Consider the following 16145-nt stretch of genomic DNA (forward strand, 5'->3'; position numbering starts at 1 on the left):
ATCATGTACAAAGGCAGTGTTGATAGTGATGATGGTTACAACAATAGCTTTTACGCATTTATGGCGGTGTAAAGGGATCCAGAAAGATAGCTAGTTAAGTAAATCGAGGACTGGATGTTCTTCTGTTTCGGTACGTCACGTGTCTGCCGTCTAGTTCCATGCACACCAGCAAGGATGTAGCTTGTTGACACCTTGACGCAAACTTGAACTTCTGCCCATTCCTGCAGCTGCTGCTCCTCTCCTCCTCCCTGACGCTCCTCCTGCCTCACCCGGAAGTCAGCTGAAGCGGGACACTTTGAGGACGCTCAGGTTGTGGGTGGGCGCATCCCGCAGCGGTGGGCTCCCATCGTCTGTACGCCATGCGCGAAACCGGACAGGTGATTCGGTTCGCGGCAGCATTCAACAGCCATTCGCAACCTGCGGCTTTAGGCGATGTGCGTTCGAACGACACAAGTATCCCATACCGAGCAGGTTGAGATGTGTGGAGAGGAGTTCAGAACACGCGAAGGTAAGTTAGGCTGATGTTCGACGTAGCGTCCACAGTGGGAAGTTGAAATGTGTTCATCGCACTTCAATGCAAAAGATAACCTTTTGTGCTTGCTTTACATTTATCAACGGGCATTTTAAACAAGCCAAATCTCCCGAAACGCACGTTCATGAAAAAAAACGAATTATTGTTCGCTGCTTTTCACTTCCTCGAGTCGTCCCATGGAATACACACACGAGTGTGATTGTTTTCTTGCACACTCAATGCAAGTACATTGCATTGACTATTTACTATGAAACGATCAGATACATAGTTAATGATATTTTGTTGCGGCATTTTTACCAAATTTTAGCAAATGTTTTGTTGTACAATGAATACTTCAACTCGCGTGTAATTTTATTACAACAAATTATTAATTGCATGTCGGTTTTAATACTACACTAAACAGGACGCGTGTACAAAAGCCACTGCAAGGCTTCCTCGATTTTATTCAAAGCAAGCTTTCCTCGCGGGATTAAATTCGATGGTTTATATATCCTCGACATTCTGTGCAGTCCTGATGTTGCCTTCACAAGGCATTTTAAAAACTGCACAGGCAATGATTTCAGTCATATTTAAATGTTATGAAGGTGCAGAGGGAACAATGCAATTACCCTGGCATCTATAATACAGTATATATACATATTTCACCTGGCAGTGTACGACACACCAAACCACACCCCTATCATGATTTATTAATGATTGCCCATTCATCTAGATTTGCACAAATGACCAACCGTCTAGCCAATTTACCCCATGGATCAAGCAGACTTGACAGCAAGTGTGCCACTCATTTTCGTCGCAGGCCACATTGTAGTTTAGGTTTGCCTTACAGGACGGTTATGAATTTTGGGAAAATATAAATACTTTAGTACCTCCACATGTTCCATACACAATCACAACAAATTGATAAATAACTAGTTTTAAAATGAGAAGTTAAGAATAATGCGATACATATGATAATTTAAAATTTTGTTTCGGACTTTAGTAAAGTGTCCTTGAGAGTTTTGAAAGGTGCCTTTAAATCAAGGGTGTCAAAGTCATTTTTTGCCGCGGGCCACATCGTAGTTATGGTTTCCTCTCGAGGGCCGTTATCAATTTGGGGAACCCATTAGAATGTTTAAATCCCTTCAAATATTACATATGGAGCACACAGCAAATTAATAAATAACTCGTTTTCAAATCTGAAGTCAAGAATAATGACTTTTATTGTGGTTGACATCCAAAAATATGAAATTTTGGCTCAGATTTTAGCAATCATCATGGAAATTAACAAGTTTGATTTGCTTTCGCGGGCCGAAAAAAATGATGTGGCGGGCCGGATTTGGCCCGCGGACCTTGACTTTGACACCTGTGCTTTAAATGAAATGTATTATTATTATTATTATTATCATTTAACTTGACATCCATGATTTACCTTTAGGGCATAAAGAAAACGATATGGCAGGCCCGATCTGGCCCCCGGGCCTTGACTTTGACACATGAGCTCGACAGCATTTGGTGATGGCCGAAACAAGTACAGCAAAATTAATTTCCTGAAATATTAAATTTAACTCGCATTCCGGACAACATTTTAAGTTATTTGATACTTTCCATGTCGGTAGCGTGGGTTTAGTTTGCACTCCGTGACAGTGCAAATGCATGATTGGGTTCTCGTCTCTATGTGCCCTCTTATTGACTGCTTACTCATCCTGTGTGAAAAACACAACAACCTCTGAAAGATTCAAGTGCTATTTAAAAAAAAAGGATACAATATTGTTAGAGATATGGAAGTCAGACACTGTGGACAGAGACTCGTAAATATGATAACTTCTTATTCTCCATCAAATATTCTACTGATCGGCTATGGCAGAGATGTGTGTTAAGTTTGCATGTTATGCATTCATTTCTGGTTCTGTCTTCTCCCTTATGGTTTACACGCTAACGAAAAAGTAAATAGACCTGTGGAGCTATTTTTTTAGATGTCTTCTGAGATATGCCAAAGACTTGTGAGACTAACTGAAGTTCTGTTCAAGAGTAACATTGTTGATGTTTTTCGTGTGGTCTGAGCTATGTCCTAAATCAATGAATGTGTCTGTTCTTAAAGTGTTTCTTGTTGACCGTGGCCTTTTTGATTCATTTGGAATTAATTAGTGGAACTTTTTCCAAGTTTCAGGATTGAATAAAGCCAGTGGTTCATAATCTTTTTAGCAGTACCAAACTCCACCAGTTACTGTAATATGCACTTTCATTGCACCTTTCGTGAGTGTAAAAAAAGTAATTTCAAATTCAACGTAGTGTAACGTTCAGTGCTTATGTTGTGCATGTTTGGGGGCTGGGCTTGTTGGGGTCGGGTGACGACACACACGGAGAGAAGGGAAGACACGACAACGGGGGTTGGGCAGAGTGCCTGAGGAGAATGCCTGCGCGTGAGTTGTGGCGTAACAACAGCTCCTGTTTGTGATAACCGCTAAGTTTTGTTATTAAAAGACCGACCCGCTGTACCAGCGACTGTGTGCATCATTTGTCACGCTGGGGGGCATTACATTGGTGTCAGAAGTGGGATGTGCCTGTCCCAGTCATGTTGGTGTGTGGAGGTGAGGAGGGCGAGCTGCTGTTGCATGGTGCGGTTGAATCATTCCACAAGTCCATCACTCTGTGGATGCAAGGGAGTGGTGCGCGTCTTCTGCATGTCAAGGCGTTCAGACAGAGCAGCGAACACCCTGGACTCAAAATTTCTGCCATGTGCGCTGTGGATGATATCTGCAGTTCCAAACCGGCAGAACATGCCCTCCAGTAGCGCATCAGCCACTGTTTCCGCCTCTTGGTCTGGAAGTGCGTATGCCTCTGGCCACTTGGTAAAATAGTCCATCGCACACAGCACGTAGCGATTCCCTCTGTCTGTCACAGGGAAAAGGCCCATGATGTCCACAGCAACTCTCTCCATGGGCGCAACAACCGTTTGTTGCTGAAGTGATGCGTGCGATTGGGCTTGAGGTCCTTTATAGGCCACGCACTCATCACAGCGTCCTCTACGTCCCGTTGGTGCTGCCCCCAATAGAACCCTTGGCGTAGCCGTCGGAGGGTCTTTGTGCTGCCAAAGTGTCCCGAGCCTGTGCCCCCATGACATGCTCTCAGCACCGTCTCTCTGAGAGCTCTTGGCACGACCACCTGCCATCTCTCTTCCCCGGTGGCAGGTTCTCTCCAGGCTCGCTGCAGCACACCGTCCTTGATACGTAACCCATCAAACTTGCTCCAATGGCATTTGGAAGACCACCAGGCGGCCCAGAGGACCAGCCGGGGCTGGAGTATGCCCGTCGACTGCAGGATCGGCTGGAGGCAGCGCACGCTTTCGACCAGCTGGAGAAAGCCGGAGCTCGCCAAAAGCGGAATTATGACGTGCGAAGCAAGGAGCGAGACTTCCGGGCCGGGGAACTAGTTTGGGTGTATACGCCCAAACGAAAAAAAAGGCCGCTGCCCCAAACTGGACGCCACTGGGATGGCCCTTGTCGGGTACTCGAGCGGGTGAGGGAGGTTGTTTATCGGGTGGCGGTCCCCCCCAGGGGCAGGAAAGTTGCCCTACATGGGGACAGGTTGGCCCCCTACCGGGGCAGCGGTATTCCTGTATTTGAGGCGGGGTCTTCTTCGTCCACGTCATGTAATGAAGTTGGCCCAGGTTCCCCACCCTCCTCCAGTTTTGCCCAGAGTCAGCCAGCGCAGGGGGGAACCGAGCCACAGCCAGGTCGACCACAGAGACACAGACGAAGGCCACAGCGACTGGAGGACTTTTTTTTGTTGAGCCCTCGGGGCGAGGGTTTCATAAAGGGGAGGGTAGTATAACGTTCAGTGCTTGTGTTGTGTATGTTTGAGGGCTGGGCTTGTTGGGGTCGCGTGACGACACACACGAAGAGAAGGGAGGACCGACAACGGGGGTTGGGCAGACTGCCTGAGGAGAATGTCTGCGCGTGAGTTGTGGCGTAACAACAGCTCCTGTTTGTTTGTGATAACCGCTAAGTTTTGTTATTAAAAGACCGACCCGCTATAGGTCATCAGCCAGCGGCTGTGCGTATCATTTGTCACGCTGAGGGGCATTACAATATGAAAAGTGCATTTATTAAAAACATGAAAAAGTATTTAATATGCACTTTAATTGAACCCTTTGTGAGTGGAAAAACATAATTACAAATTCAACATATGAATAGTGCATTTATTAAAAACATGAAAAAAGGTATTTCAATTTTTGAGATACATGTATGCTTTTTCAAAAAAAAATGTACAACACGACAGTCACAAGATGATTACGAAGCAAACTGCATTTCCCATAGCACTGATTGGTCAAGCAATGTCATGTGGTCATCTGCAGCCAGTGATGGCCAAGTGGGCGTGTCATAACTACTTAATATGTTGAGTCGCATGTGTCATGGCAGACCCTCGGTTAAACCCCTGAGACTGACTGGTGGAACCCCTGGGGTTCGATTGAACCCAGGTGAAGAACCACTGATCAAAGCTGTTGATGCCAGTCTGCTGCTAAAACTATCTTCATTAATTAATTTCTCTCAATCAAATACCAGTACATCAGAATTACCGTCGTTGTTTATGCTCTCTGCTCTCAAACAGTGACATTGTGACAAGGCTGATTCAGTGCTTTTGCCAAATGCGAGTGTAGGTCAGCTCTTATACTTTCGCTGATGTAGTCCCAGTACTACATCAGATTCAACAGGCCCCAACAGCCAATCCATCATACAATAGACTAGAACTGTTAATTTCCGGATCATTGCTACATTTTCATGATAGCCCCCATGCTTTCATGACGGTCGTAATGGCAGCATTTAGCACTGATATCCATCACTGATGGTTCAATGGATGAAGGTCACCTTTAAAATCTTGAAATTGATTCAATGTTGATGATAAATACAATTCTGAATGCTTTTATAGCATCTTAATTTTTTTGAATGTATGATTTCTGTCTGGTTTGCGAGGTGGTGATGACAGGTGTGGATCCCAAAAAGCAGGCAGGAGGGAGCAGGAGGTTGTGTTTGACAAATTGTATTAAAATAAAAGGTCATATATATATATATATATATATATATATATATATATATATATATATATATACACACACACAGTAAAGTCTCGTTATATCGATAGTACTTCTTATTATGATATTATTTCTATGAACTCAAGGAGAAAATTACATGCCCGCAGGATCGGATATATCGATAGTCCGGTTATATCGATATTTTTTCCGACTCCCGAGAATATCGATATAACGAGACTTTACTATATATATATATATATATATATATATATATATATATATATATATATATATATATATATATATATATATATATATATATAAAAATAAAAATCCTCGTCTCACCCACCATGGGTGGTGTCTGTCCCCATTTCAGCTCGGGTCCTCTACCAGAGGCCAGGAAGCTTGAGGGTTCTGCGCAGTATCCGTGCTGTTCCCAGCACTGCGCTTTTCTGGACCGAGATATCCGATGTTGTTCCCGGGATCTGTTGCAACCACTCGTCGAGTTTGGGGGTCACTGCCCCAAGTGCTCCGACCACCACAGGCACGACTGTCACCTTTACCTTCCAGGCTCTCTCCAGCTCCTCTCTGAGCCCTTGGTATTTCTCGATTTTCTCATGTTCCTTCTTTCTGATGTTCCCATCACTCGGGACCGCTACATCCACGACAACGGCTTTCCTTTCCCCTTTATCTATGACCACGATATCTGGTTGGTTGGCCATTACCATCTTGTCAGTCTGTATCTGGAAGTCCCACAGGATTTTTGCTCGGTCATTCTCCACCACCTTGGGAGGTGTTTCCCATTTTGACCTTGGGGTTTCCAGTCCATACTCCGCACAGATGTTTCGGTAGACTATGCCAGCCACCTGGTTATGGCGCTCCATGTAGGCTTTCCCTGCCAGCATCTTACACCCTGCAGTTACGTGTTGGATTGTCTCAGGTGCTTCTTTGCACAACCTACACCTTGGGTCTTGTCTGGTGTGGTATATCCCTGCCTCTATGGCTCTGGTGTTCAGGGCCTGCTCTTGGGCAGCCAGGATGAGTGCCTCTGTGCTGTCCTTTAGGCCAGCCCTCTCTAGCCACTGATAGGACTTCTTGAGATCAGCCACTTCTGCTATGGTTCGGTGGTACATCCCGTGTAGGGGCTTTTCCTCCCATGATTGTCCCTCTTCCAGCACCTCATCCTCTGTTCCCCATTGACTGAGACATTCTCTGAGTACATCATCCGTTGGAGCCTTCTCTTTGATGTATTCATGGAGCTTGGATGTTTCATCCTGGACAGTGGCTCTCACACTCACTAGTCCCCGGCCTCCTTCCTTACGGCTTGTGTACAGTCTCAGGGTGCTGGACTTGGGATGGAACCCTCCGTGCATGGTGAGGAGTTTTCGGGTCTTAACATCCGTGGTCTGAATCTCTTCCTTTGGCCACCTTATTATTCCTGCAGGGTATCTGATCACTGGCAGGGCATAGCTGTTTATTGCCCGGGTCTTGTTCTTGCCATTGAGCTGGCTTCTGAGGACTTGCCTCACCCGCTGGAGGTATTTGGTCGTAGCCGCTTTCCTTGTTGCTAATTCGAGGTTGCCATTGGCCTGTGGTATACCGAGGTACTTGTAGCTGTTTTCAATGTCTTGTAGCTGTTTTCAATGTATATATATATATACATACAGTAAAGTCTCGTTATATCGATATCGGATATATCGATAGTCCCGGTTATATCGATACTATTTCTATGCACGCACGAAGAAAATTACATGCAAACGGGGTCGGATATATCGATAGTCCCGGTTATATCGATATTTTTTCGGACTCCCTTGAATATCGATATAACAAGACTTTACTGTATATATATATATATATATATATATATATATATATATATATATATATATATATATATATGTCGGTAGACAGATAGATAGATAGATAGATGATGGTTTAATAACCCGTAGTTCATTCCTGTTGTTTAAAGGACAACCGACGTCACTTTTTTGTTTCTTAACTGACATCAGAAAAACGTTTTATAGCATCTAAGCATCGAAGCATCTAGCACCCCTGATGCCTCAAAATGACACAGAATAAATTATTTAATCGATTGCAAACATGAACTTTCTTCTTCAGAACTATTTGAATCATATTCATAACTAGATGAGTAACAAGAAAGCATAATCTCAGAATCTGAAGCCATTGTTTTGATTCTCGAGCAAGGCAAGACATCTTGCTGTGACACCACGAACATGGGGGCGGGACTTTCATTTTTATTGGTGTTTTGCATTCGACTAAAAATATCATACTGCGTGTTTTGGGTATTTTAGATGTATAAAATGTTTTTCTGATGTCAGTTACGAAACAAAAAAGTGACGTCGGTTGTCATTTAATGTTAACCATCTCAACTTCTCACCAACATGTTTATCTTATCTTGTCTTTCAATTCTCAGATCCAGCAAGATGCCACCACTGTCCCTCACTAATGCTGCCTCGACCTCAGTGGATCCCCATCCCGCCCAGGACACATCAGCAGCACATTTGGCTCCCTTACGCATTTCACTCATTCTCCACAGTTGTCAACCACTGATCCATCTAAATGTGCTCTTGCCTCACTCCAAAATTATCCATTAATTTGCTGCTGGCTGCTGTTAAAGCAGGAAAGTCCATTTCATCCACTGATGGTAACATCAAAATGCATTCAAATGTGACAGCAGGTTTCCTGCTTGGGGGTTTTGCTTCATTAGTTTGAAGCAAAAGGACATTGTCTCCCATTCCAAAGGAGACTCAATACTGTGCAGGGCGTTGAGGTCAAAGAAGCTAAAGTACAGGCTTCGGCTCGTTTGCTGACCTCTGACCTGGAAAGGACAATGGACCAGGCCGCTCTGTCCTGACTCCTCTCCAAAAATAATCCTTTTTTTTAACTATTCATCTTTTTAACTTCAGTTAAGTGACATATGTTCCGGATGCTACCATGCCCATCATCAGCAATGCTCACCACGACTTCAGCAACCTGTCTGTCAGCGACGACAGCAGTCTCGACCGCATCTTCACTGAGATTCCTGAGACCGAGACCATAAAGGTATGAACATTTAGGAATGACTGTTCCTGTTTAATCTGCTGCAGATCTTAATACACATGGACAAACCCTCCCAGCTTTTACAGTTTGATTTATAAAAACATTTTAAGGTCTCCCAACTGCTAAAATCTTTAAACTTAACTTCAAAGGATTTATTCTTTAGAAGGTTCCGGAGGAAAAAATAATCTATGTGAGATTCACAGAAACCACATTTTGTTCATTCCTGTACTCTTCTCCATCGTATGCAAATGGCTGCAAAATAGCATAGGTATGACTAAGGTCAAAAGTCTTGCAGGTTTCATTTTTATTTGTTCGCTATCTTGCAGCGTCATAATGTGAAATATCAGATTTTGTCTGTCCGTCTCTCTTTCCTTGGTCACTGTTTTCTACCTTTTTTCGCGTGCAACATGAGAGAAAGTGAGTGGACCAACACATATTAAACACAAGCTGGTAGACTTATGGCAGCAGTACTTATGCACTTTTGATATCTGATGTAAATACTGTAATTTTATGTCATTAGCTTCCTAGCTACATATGGAACATAATATGACAAAGGGCCAACCCAAACGGTCCATCCCAGAGCTCCCAGAGATGACGCCACATTTTTTTCCACACAACAGATTCCATCCAGGGGGTCTCTTTCAAAACAACCGTTGTTTTTTTCCTGTTCGAAAACCGTTATATTTATATAATAATAATAATAATACATAATACATAATACATAATACATAATAATAATAATAATAATAATACATTGTAATGTTTAGAAATATAACGGTAAGTGAAAGTGTTGGGTCATACTGGTCCATACAGGTTGATTTGAGAAGGTTAGCCCAAAGATCATAAAGAACTGTGTGCAGTGATAATGTAATATAGCCGTCTGTATGTCATGTTGCCACTTCCCACTGTTTTGTCTGAGACACGGCAGGAGTTTGTGGCAATAGTTTGACATATGACATTATCAGAGAGCAAATGTGTCTCAGTCCAATCAAAGCTCAGTCCAATCAAAGCTTGTCAAACACAACACCCAAGCCAATTACATTTACTGCCAAAGGAAAAGTAACTAATAAAAACACATAATTCAGTCGAAAACGAGAGGAGAACAAAGAAGTATGGGACACAATTACATATTCCTTTTATACCGTGTACAAAGAATGGCAAGCGAATCAATCCGAAAAGCAAATAAGTATTTTATTTCCTTTCAGATAATTTGCTGCAGAGTCAACCACCCTCTGCTTTGAATACATTTACTGCAGCAACAACCTCTGTGATATCTGATTCACCATTAGTCAGCGCCACGATGTAATTAATTAAATTTAATTAACATGATGAACGAAATAAATGTATTACTACATACTATAATCAGTTTGTGAATATCACTATTGGCTATACATATACCGTATTTTCCGGTGTATAAGGCGTACCCCCAATGAATGGTGTATTTTTAAAAGTTTTCCATATGTAAGGCGCATTGACTGGACTATAAGGTACACTTTCAATAAATGAAAAGAACGTTTTCCAAATATAAGGCACACCACATTATAAGGTGCCTGTTGTGGCTCAATATTACTTTATGTATAAGGCATACCTGTGTATCAGGTGCAGGGTCATCTTTTGAAGAAAATGAAGGCTTTTGTGTGCACCTTATACACCGGTGTTGTGCGGCGAGACAGCAAGCAGGTGCAAAGATGATAAAAGTTCACTCAGCCAGATGCAGGAAGGGTATTGTGAGTTTTCTTTATTTGAAGTTCCAATGGATGTCGGTTTTCGGCAGACCACAGGTAACACGGCTCTCCAGGCTGTCCTTTCTCCCTCTTCTTCCTTATTGAAATGACTGGCTCAGTCTGGTTTTAAAGGTGCTTCACCTGAGCTTCTGGCCAATCATGTCCCAGCGGCAATTGGCCATTCCCAGGTGGTTGCAATCACCTTCTCAGAGTCAATTAGTGGTCGCCCAACTCTACTGTTTTGGGTGGGGAGAAATGCGCACGTTTCTCCCATCCAAAATCCAGAAAACACAAAAATATTTAACATTTCTTTTGGCACCATGACAACGGGAAAATACGGTAACATATTAAAACGTCTATTTAATTATCTACAATCCAATGTGTTCTTACTTGAACTGCAAGAGCGTTATTTTCATATCACTGGTACTTGTCTTTTTCTTCTCACATCCAGTTATATGTGCCTGTGGATCTGTTTCGCAAATATAGGAGTTAATGTATGAGAATAAGAAGACAGTATAAGAGGTGTGTGATCCACGAGGAAAGGGAATTGCAAAGTATAGTATTATGAATGGTTCAGGTACCTGAATGTCTGCAAAGGTGTCTTAGTGTGCACATTCGAGGAGTGTTGTGCATGTAGCAGACCAGCCAGGCATCAAAGCCTTCCTGACCTTCATCATATGGCGCAAATGGCACGCCAGTTTTATTCCATTATAAAGGTAATTTTAGGCGAAATGAACTGAATGCAAGTGCGACCAATTCGGCGAGTGAAGAACATTTTAAAAATGTTCAACCTAGACTTGTCTTTGAACAGACGTATTTGTCCATCTAAGCCATCATGAACATTGTGTATTTTCCTAGCTAAAGTAACACCTGGTCAGCTCGAGCAATTTTAGAATTCCACAGAGCATCACTCAGAAAGCATAACTGAATAGCTACTTCCACATTCCTCTTCGGAATTAATTAAGCGTGACTGGAGAAGCAGTACAGATAATTTATGGGTGGATGGATGTTTGTAAATGATAAAAACAATGTCGGTTGCAACCATATTTACATCTGCAAATTTTTAAGATATTGACAGAAACGAACTTTTCCACAGGGTGTTTATTATCAAAGGGCTCAGTTCATCCGTCAGCCGGAGGACCTCGTCTCCGTGGACCACCGTTTGCTGGCAGTGATCAACGTTGGGGGCAACCGGTACACCTTCCCTTGGACAACGCTGCAGCAGTTCCCTCTGACTCGACTCGGCCGCTTGTGTGGCTGCAGGTCACCTGATGACATTGCCAGCGTCTGCGACGACTACGATGAAGCGCGCAAGGAATTCTTCTTTGATCGCTCGCCATCCGCCTTCAGGGTTATTCTCAACTTCCTGGCTGCAGGTAAACTTCGCCTGCTGCGGGAGATGTGCATCCTCTCCCTGCACGACGAGCTCACCTACTGGGGCGTGGAGATGGCATACATGGAGCGTTGCTGCAAGAGGAAGATGTACACGCGAATGGAGGAGGCGCACGAGCAAGAACGGCAGGAGGAGGAGCGCAGGCAGCGGAACGCCTTGCAGCGTGTTTCCGTGGAGGAGACGACGTACCGAAAACTTATGAACTGGCTCAGAGATATGGTGGAGAATCCTCAGTCTGGCTTACCGGGGAAGATCTTTGCCTGCCTGTCCGTCATCATGGTCGCGGTGACTGTGGTCAGCTTATGTATCAGTACCATGCCTGACCTCAGAGAGGAGGAGGACAGGGTAAGTACGTTACACAACATTAACATGCAGTAAATATCCACTCCTGTGCAATTGTCTCAGGGCAACTCTGTTTTTTTTCACAAATGCTCTCATGACCGGACAGTATATACAGTAAAGTTTCGTTATATCGATATCGGTTATATCGATAGTACTGCTTATTACGATACTATTTCTATGAACGCAAGGAGAAAATTTACATGCCGCAGGATCGGATATATCGATAGTCCGGTTATATCGATATTTTTTCCGACTCCCGAAATATCAATATAACGAGACTTTACTGTACTTAAAATGTCACTCCCCCAAAGCATTAACTCGATGCTTCTCCAATAGTGGGGTAGGCCCATCTGCGATAGGGTGCATGGCTTGTGAGATGCTAGCTATAGGGGGTATTTGACTCAAGGGAACAGCCTACAAAATAATGTAACGCACATCCACAACAGTAGGTGGCAACGGTGCTCTCTTCATGAAAGTGTGTGACACGACGATAAACAACATTCATCTCATTCTTCGGCAGATTTATATCTCTTCTTTTGTTTTCTTTAGCTCATTCACTGCCAGACATGTGCAAAAATATGTCCACTCCATTGCCAGTGTTTTTGTCATTGTTACTCAAATTCCAGGACCCACAGAATATTGCGTTCTAGGACTACATAAAGATTCAATGGAGCGTAAGAAACCTTAGACTGTTTCATCAGGAAGAGTTTCCTAAGTTATATAGGTCTGGAGTAATGAGGTGCAAGTGAGGGCACCTCTACAAAAGGCAAATGCTGCCCCCTCGTAGAAGGGAAAAATATTACCAGAGGTCTGACCAGCGCTTTATTAGCACTGCCCCGCAAGAAAAATCAAAACCTGAACACATTTGGGAATGGCGCTGCACGTCACATTTTTAATACCCGAATAAATTTTGGAATGGCAGTGAATGAGTTAATTTTATCATAGACTCTGTGGTGTAGTTATAACAAATGTATCATCAAAGTATGCTGTTTGAAGACATGAGGCAGAGTTGCCGATGCATGAACCAGTTTCTTCTTCCTGGGAAGGCGTAACAGAAAATAATTGAGGAAACGCCTCAACTGGAAACAAAAACTGTCTGCGTGTGTCCGATCATGTGCGTGGGTGTGGGTGTGTTCCTGTGCATGTGTGTTTCTGTGTACTTGAATCCTGGGCATGACTATCCCCCGAAATGTCTACCTATAACAGCATGGATAACGAAACCCCATGCTCACTGAGGCTTGTCCAATATCTGTCAGTATATACTGGAAAAATAATGAAATGGCTTCACTGTGTCGCGCACAAAAGTAACAAGCACGCATGCAAATGTGCACATTAGCAGAGTCATCAAGTCACATAAGAAGCAACTCAAAAAGATCATGCACACACAAATAGCATTGAAGTTGTCCAGTTTGATGGATTACTTTGAGTCCCTTTTTTCGATTGAAAGATTACACCGACAAGCCACTTTGGAATGAAGTTGGGACATAAAACAGAATACAACGATTTGCAAATAATCTTCAATTAAATTCAATTGAATACACTACACTGTTGTGATATTTAATATTCCAACACATTTTTCTTTTTTGGGGGTGTGATTGAGAATACAAAATTGTGAAATTTCTATAGGTGGAATTCTTTTTGAAAAACTGAAATGTCCGGGGGTCTCCGTTGCTGGATTACATGATTCAAAGGTCTAAACTGCTAGTGAGACGTCCTGGTACTCACACTTTTTTATTGGCATTGCCTTGTTGAAATAAGATGAGACATTGCTCAAAAGTATATTGCTTGGATGGCAGCATGTGCTTCTCCAAAATGCCTTCAGTAAAATGTTCAATAGAAAAAAAACTGGAAGAAACCCCTCGAGCAAACACGGAATACTACATGTTGTGGGCTGACCTGACCGTCGGCTTTGGTTTTGTGCCACAATTACAAGGTCATAAAAGGAAATATTGACTGCAAAAGTGTGTTGTGAGCCAAATCAACTCACTCACAGCCCTAAGAAGATGTAGTTTAACAAATGATGAAGTGCGCAGGCACCCGGACCAAAATGTGGCGTATTTCAAATAAACGACCGATCGCAACAGTGCAACTCCCATAAGATTAAATTGTACAAGTTTACACCTCTGGATGGAAACATCAGGAAGTATTTCACCCGTTCCGGTTTTCGACGTGGTAGCTTTGGTGTCTTTGAACCAGCTTTAACATTCAGCATGGATATGAAAAACAACACAGCCAATGGCTATAATGAGCCCAGAACAGTACTGTTCGACCTGAGATGGCTGTTCCCCCGTAATGCATGCACTCTAAGAGAGTGTTAGCTTGCTCCTCCTAAATATTGTATGAAGAACGAATGACTCTTAACAATCATAGATAAGGCATAGCCTCTTCCACGAATTAGCATTTATGCTGGATATGGATATAAAAAAGCATTCCACTAAAATATACTCCAAAACATTCCCTGAAATTTAATTTTTTCCCAGATATTTCAAATGTTATATTTAGTCTGCATAATTGTCTTTTTCTGTTGTACATTTGGAATTATTGAATACTTTTTTCCTCATTTTATTAATTAAAAAAGTTCAATGTATGATCAGTATATGAATATTCTTTTAATACCTTTCAACCGCATCACCCAGCTCTTAAATCCATTAATGATAAAACCAACACCATCAAAGCATGGCCACCTTTACGTTCAACTTGTGATATGACATCACGACAAGATATTTTCAAACAAATATTGTATTTTCCAGTGTATAAGACGCACGGGAGTATAAGGCGCACAACCATTGAATGGTGTATTTTCAAACATTTTCCACATAGAAGGCGCACCGGAGTATAAGGTGCACCTTCAATGAATGAAAATGGTTTTCCAAATATCATGTATAAATATATAAGCAGTTTCCAAATACAAGGCAAACCACAATTTAAGGCGCTAGAGTAGAGGAGGGGGTTACGTGCTACTCCTTCTGCAGGGAGAAACTGAGTTGGCTGCTGACACTCGTTGCGAGACCTGTTGTGCCTCAATAATTACTTCACATATAAGGCGCACCTGCGTATAAGAAGCAGGGTAATGTTGGATTATTTTTAGCGTTCGCCCTTGGTTCATTGCTTCTACGGGTGTTGATGGAGATGGATGGTTAAATCATCAGGGAGCCAGGTCTTGAATAGAAAGTTGATTTAATTTGGGAGAGCGCGGAGGCATCGCGGTGTCGGCCGTGGAGGGAGCATGGAGAGAGAGAAAAAACGGGCTGCAGGAGTATTTATACGGCGCATACTATATGACGCGACAGGATGTGACGTAATGAAAATGCGACATCATGTAAATGAAGGCAGGATATGACGTATGAGGAAGTTCAAAATGTAAACAAAGATTACAGAGCGATGTTTCGAGATGTTTGTATGCCGAATTACCCCAACAGTAATCTTTTGAAAAAAATCATGGCTTTTGGGTGCACCTTATACAACGGAAAATAAGGTACCAAGATTTTAGAAAATATTAACTTCAAAACAGTAGTTCATGACTGACCCACAAACTATCTCCATAAAAATAAAAACTCTGACGTTTGAGGATCCAAGTGGATCCATTCTACAGGTACATGCAGCACCCCCAGTTCCAAAGTTGTTGACAGCACAGATTTTCTTAGAAGCAGACACATAATGCCACCGGCATAAGAGCAGCAGGGTGTGATGCAGGAGAATTTAAAGAGGCTGCAGAGGACCTTATGATATAAAAGGCAAGGAAAGAGACAAGCATGACCTGTTTCCTGGAAAATACTGGTTACACTACCATTATCTCAATTACATTCCGTTGAGAGGAACCGTGGTTTTTCTGTTTGTAGGTCTCTCATGTAAACACAGCAGAAATAAGACAGTACTTTGCCAGTTTTTAGGAAAGTGTCACCAGTCCATACATTAGCTTTTCTTTGACTTCAATATGTTCCTAAGCGCCAACTAGTTATCTCTCTTTGTGCTTTTTTTGACGTTCACCAACCACTGAGGTCACCGTTCAAGTGAAGCCCTGGTGGTTGCAGTGGGAGTCATCTTTAATTCAATTGGTCCATCTCTGCGCTCCTCCCTACTGGA

General features: G+C 42.7%; 1 protein-coding gene across 2 annotated transcripts in view; it reads left to right on the top strand.

Annotated features, from left to right (window-relative positions):
- Positions 1–253: 253 nt before the first annotated feature.
- kcng4a (potassium voltage-gated channel, subfamily G, member 4a) overlaps positions 254–16145 on the top strand; it is a 34141-nt gene continuing 18249 nt past the window's right edge. The window contains exons 1-4 of one of the 2 annotated variants that reach the window (XM_088997049.1): positions 254–508; positions 7978–8606; positions 11424–11521; positions 11591–12065. In XM_088997049.1, the coding sequence (XP_088853175.1) occupies positions 8499–8606; positions 11424–11521; positions 11591–12065 (681 nt within the window). In that variant the 5' untranslated portion in view covers positions 254–508; positions 7978–8498. Of the gene's footprint in view, positions 509–7977; positions 8607–11423; positions 12066–16145 lie in introns of both variants that reach the window. The other variant, XM_088997048.1, reaches the window with a different exon arrangement.

The sequence above is a fragment of the Hippocampus bargibanti genome, linkage group LG05, assembly GCF_051943395.1.
Source record: "Hippocampus bargibanti isolate YZ-2025 linkage group LG05, ASM5194339v1, whole genome shotgun sequence".
In the NCBI taxonomy this organism is placed as follows: domain Eukaryota; kingdom Metazoa; phylum Chordata; class Actinopteri; order Syngnathiformes; family Syngnathidae; genus Hippocampus; species Hippocampus bargibanti.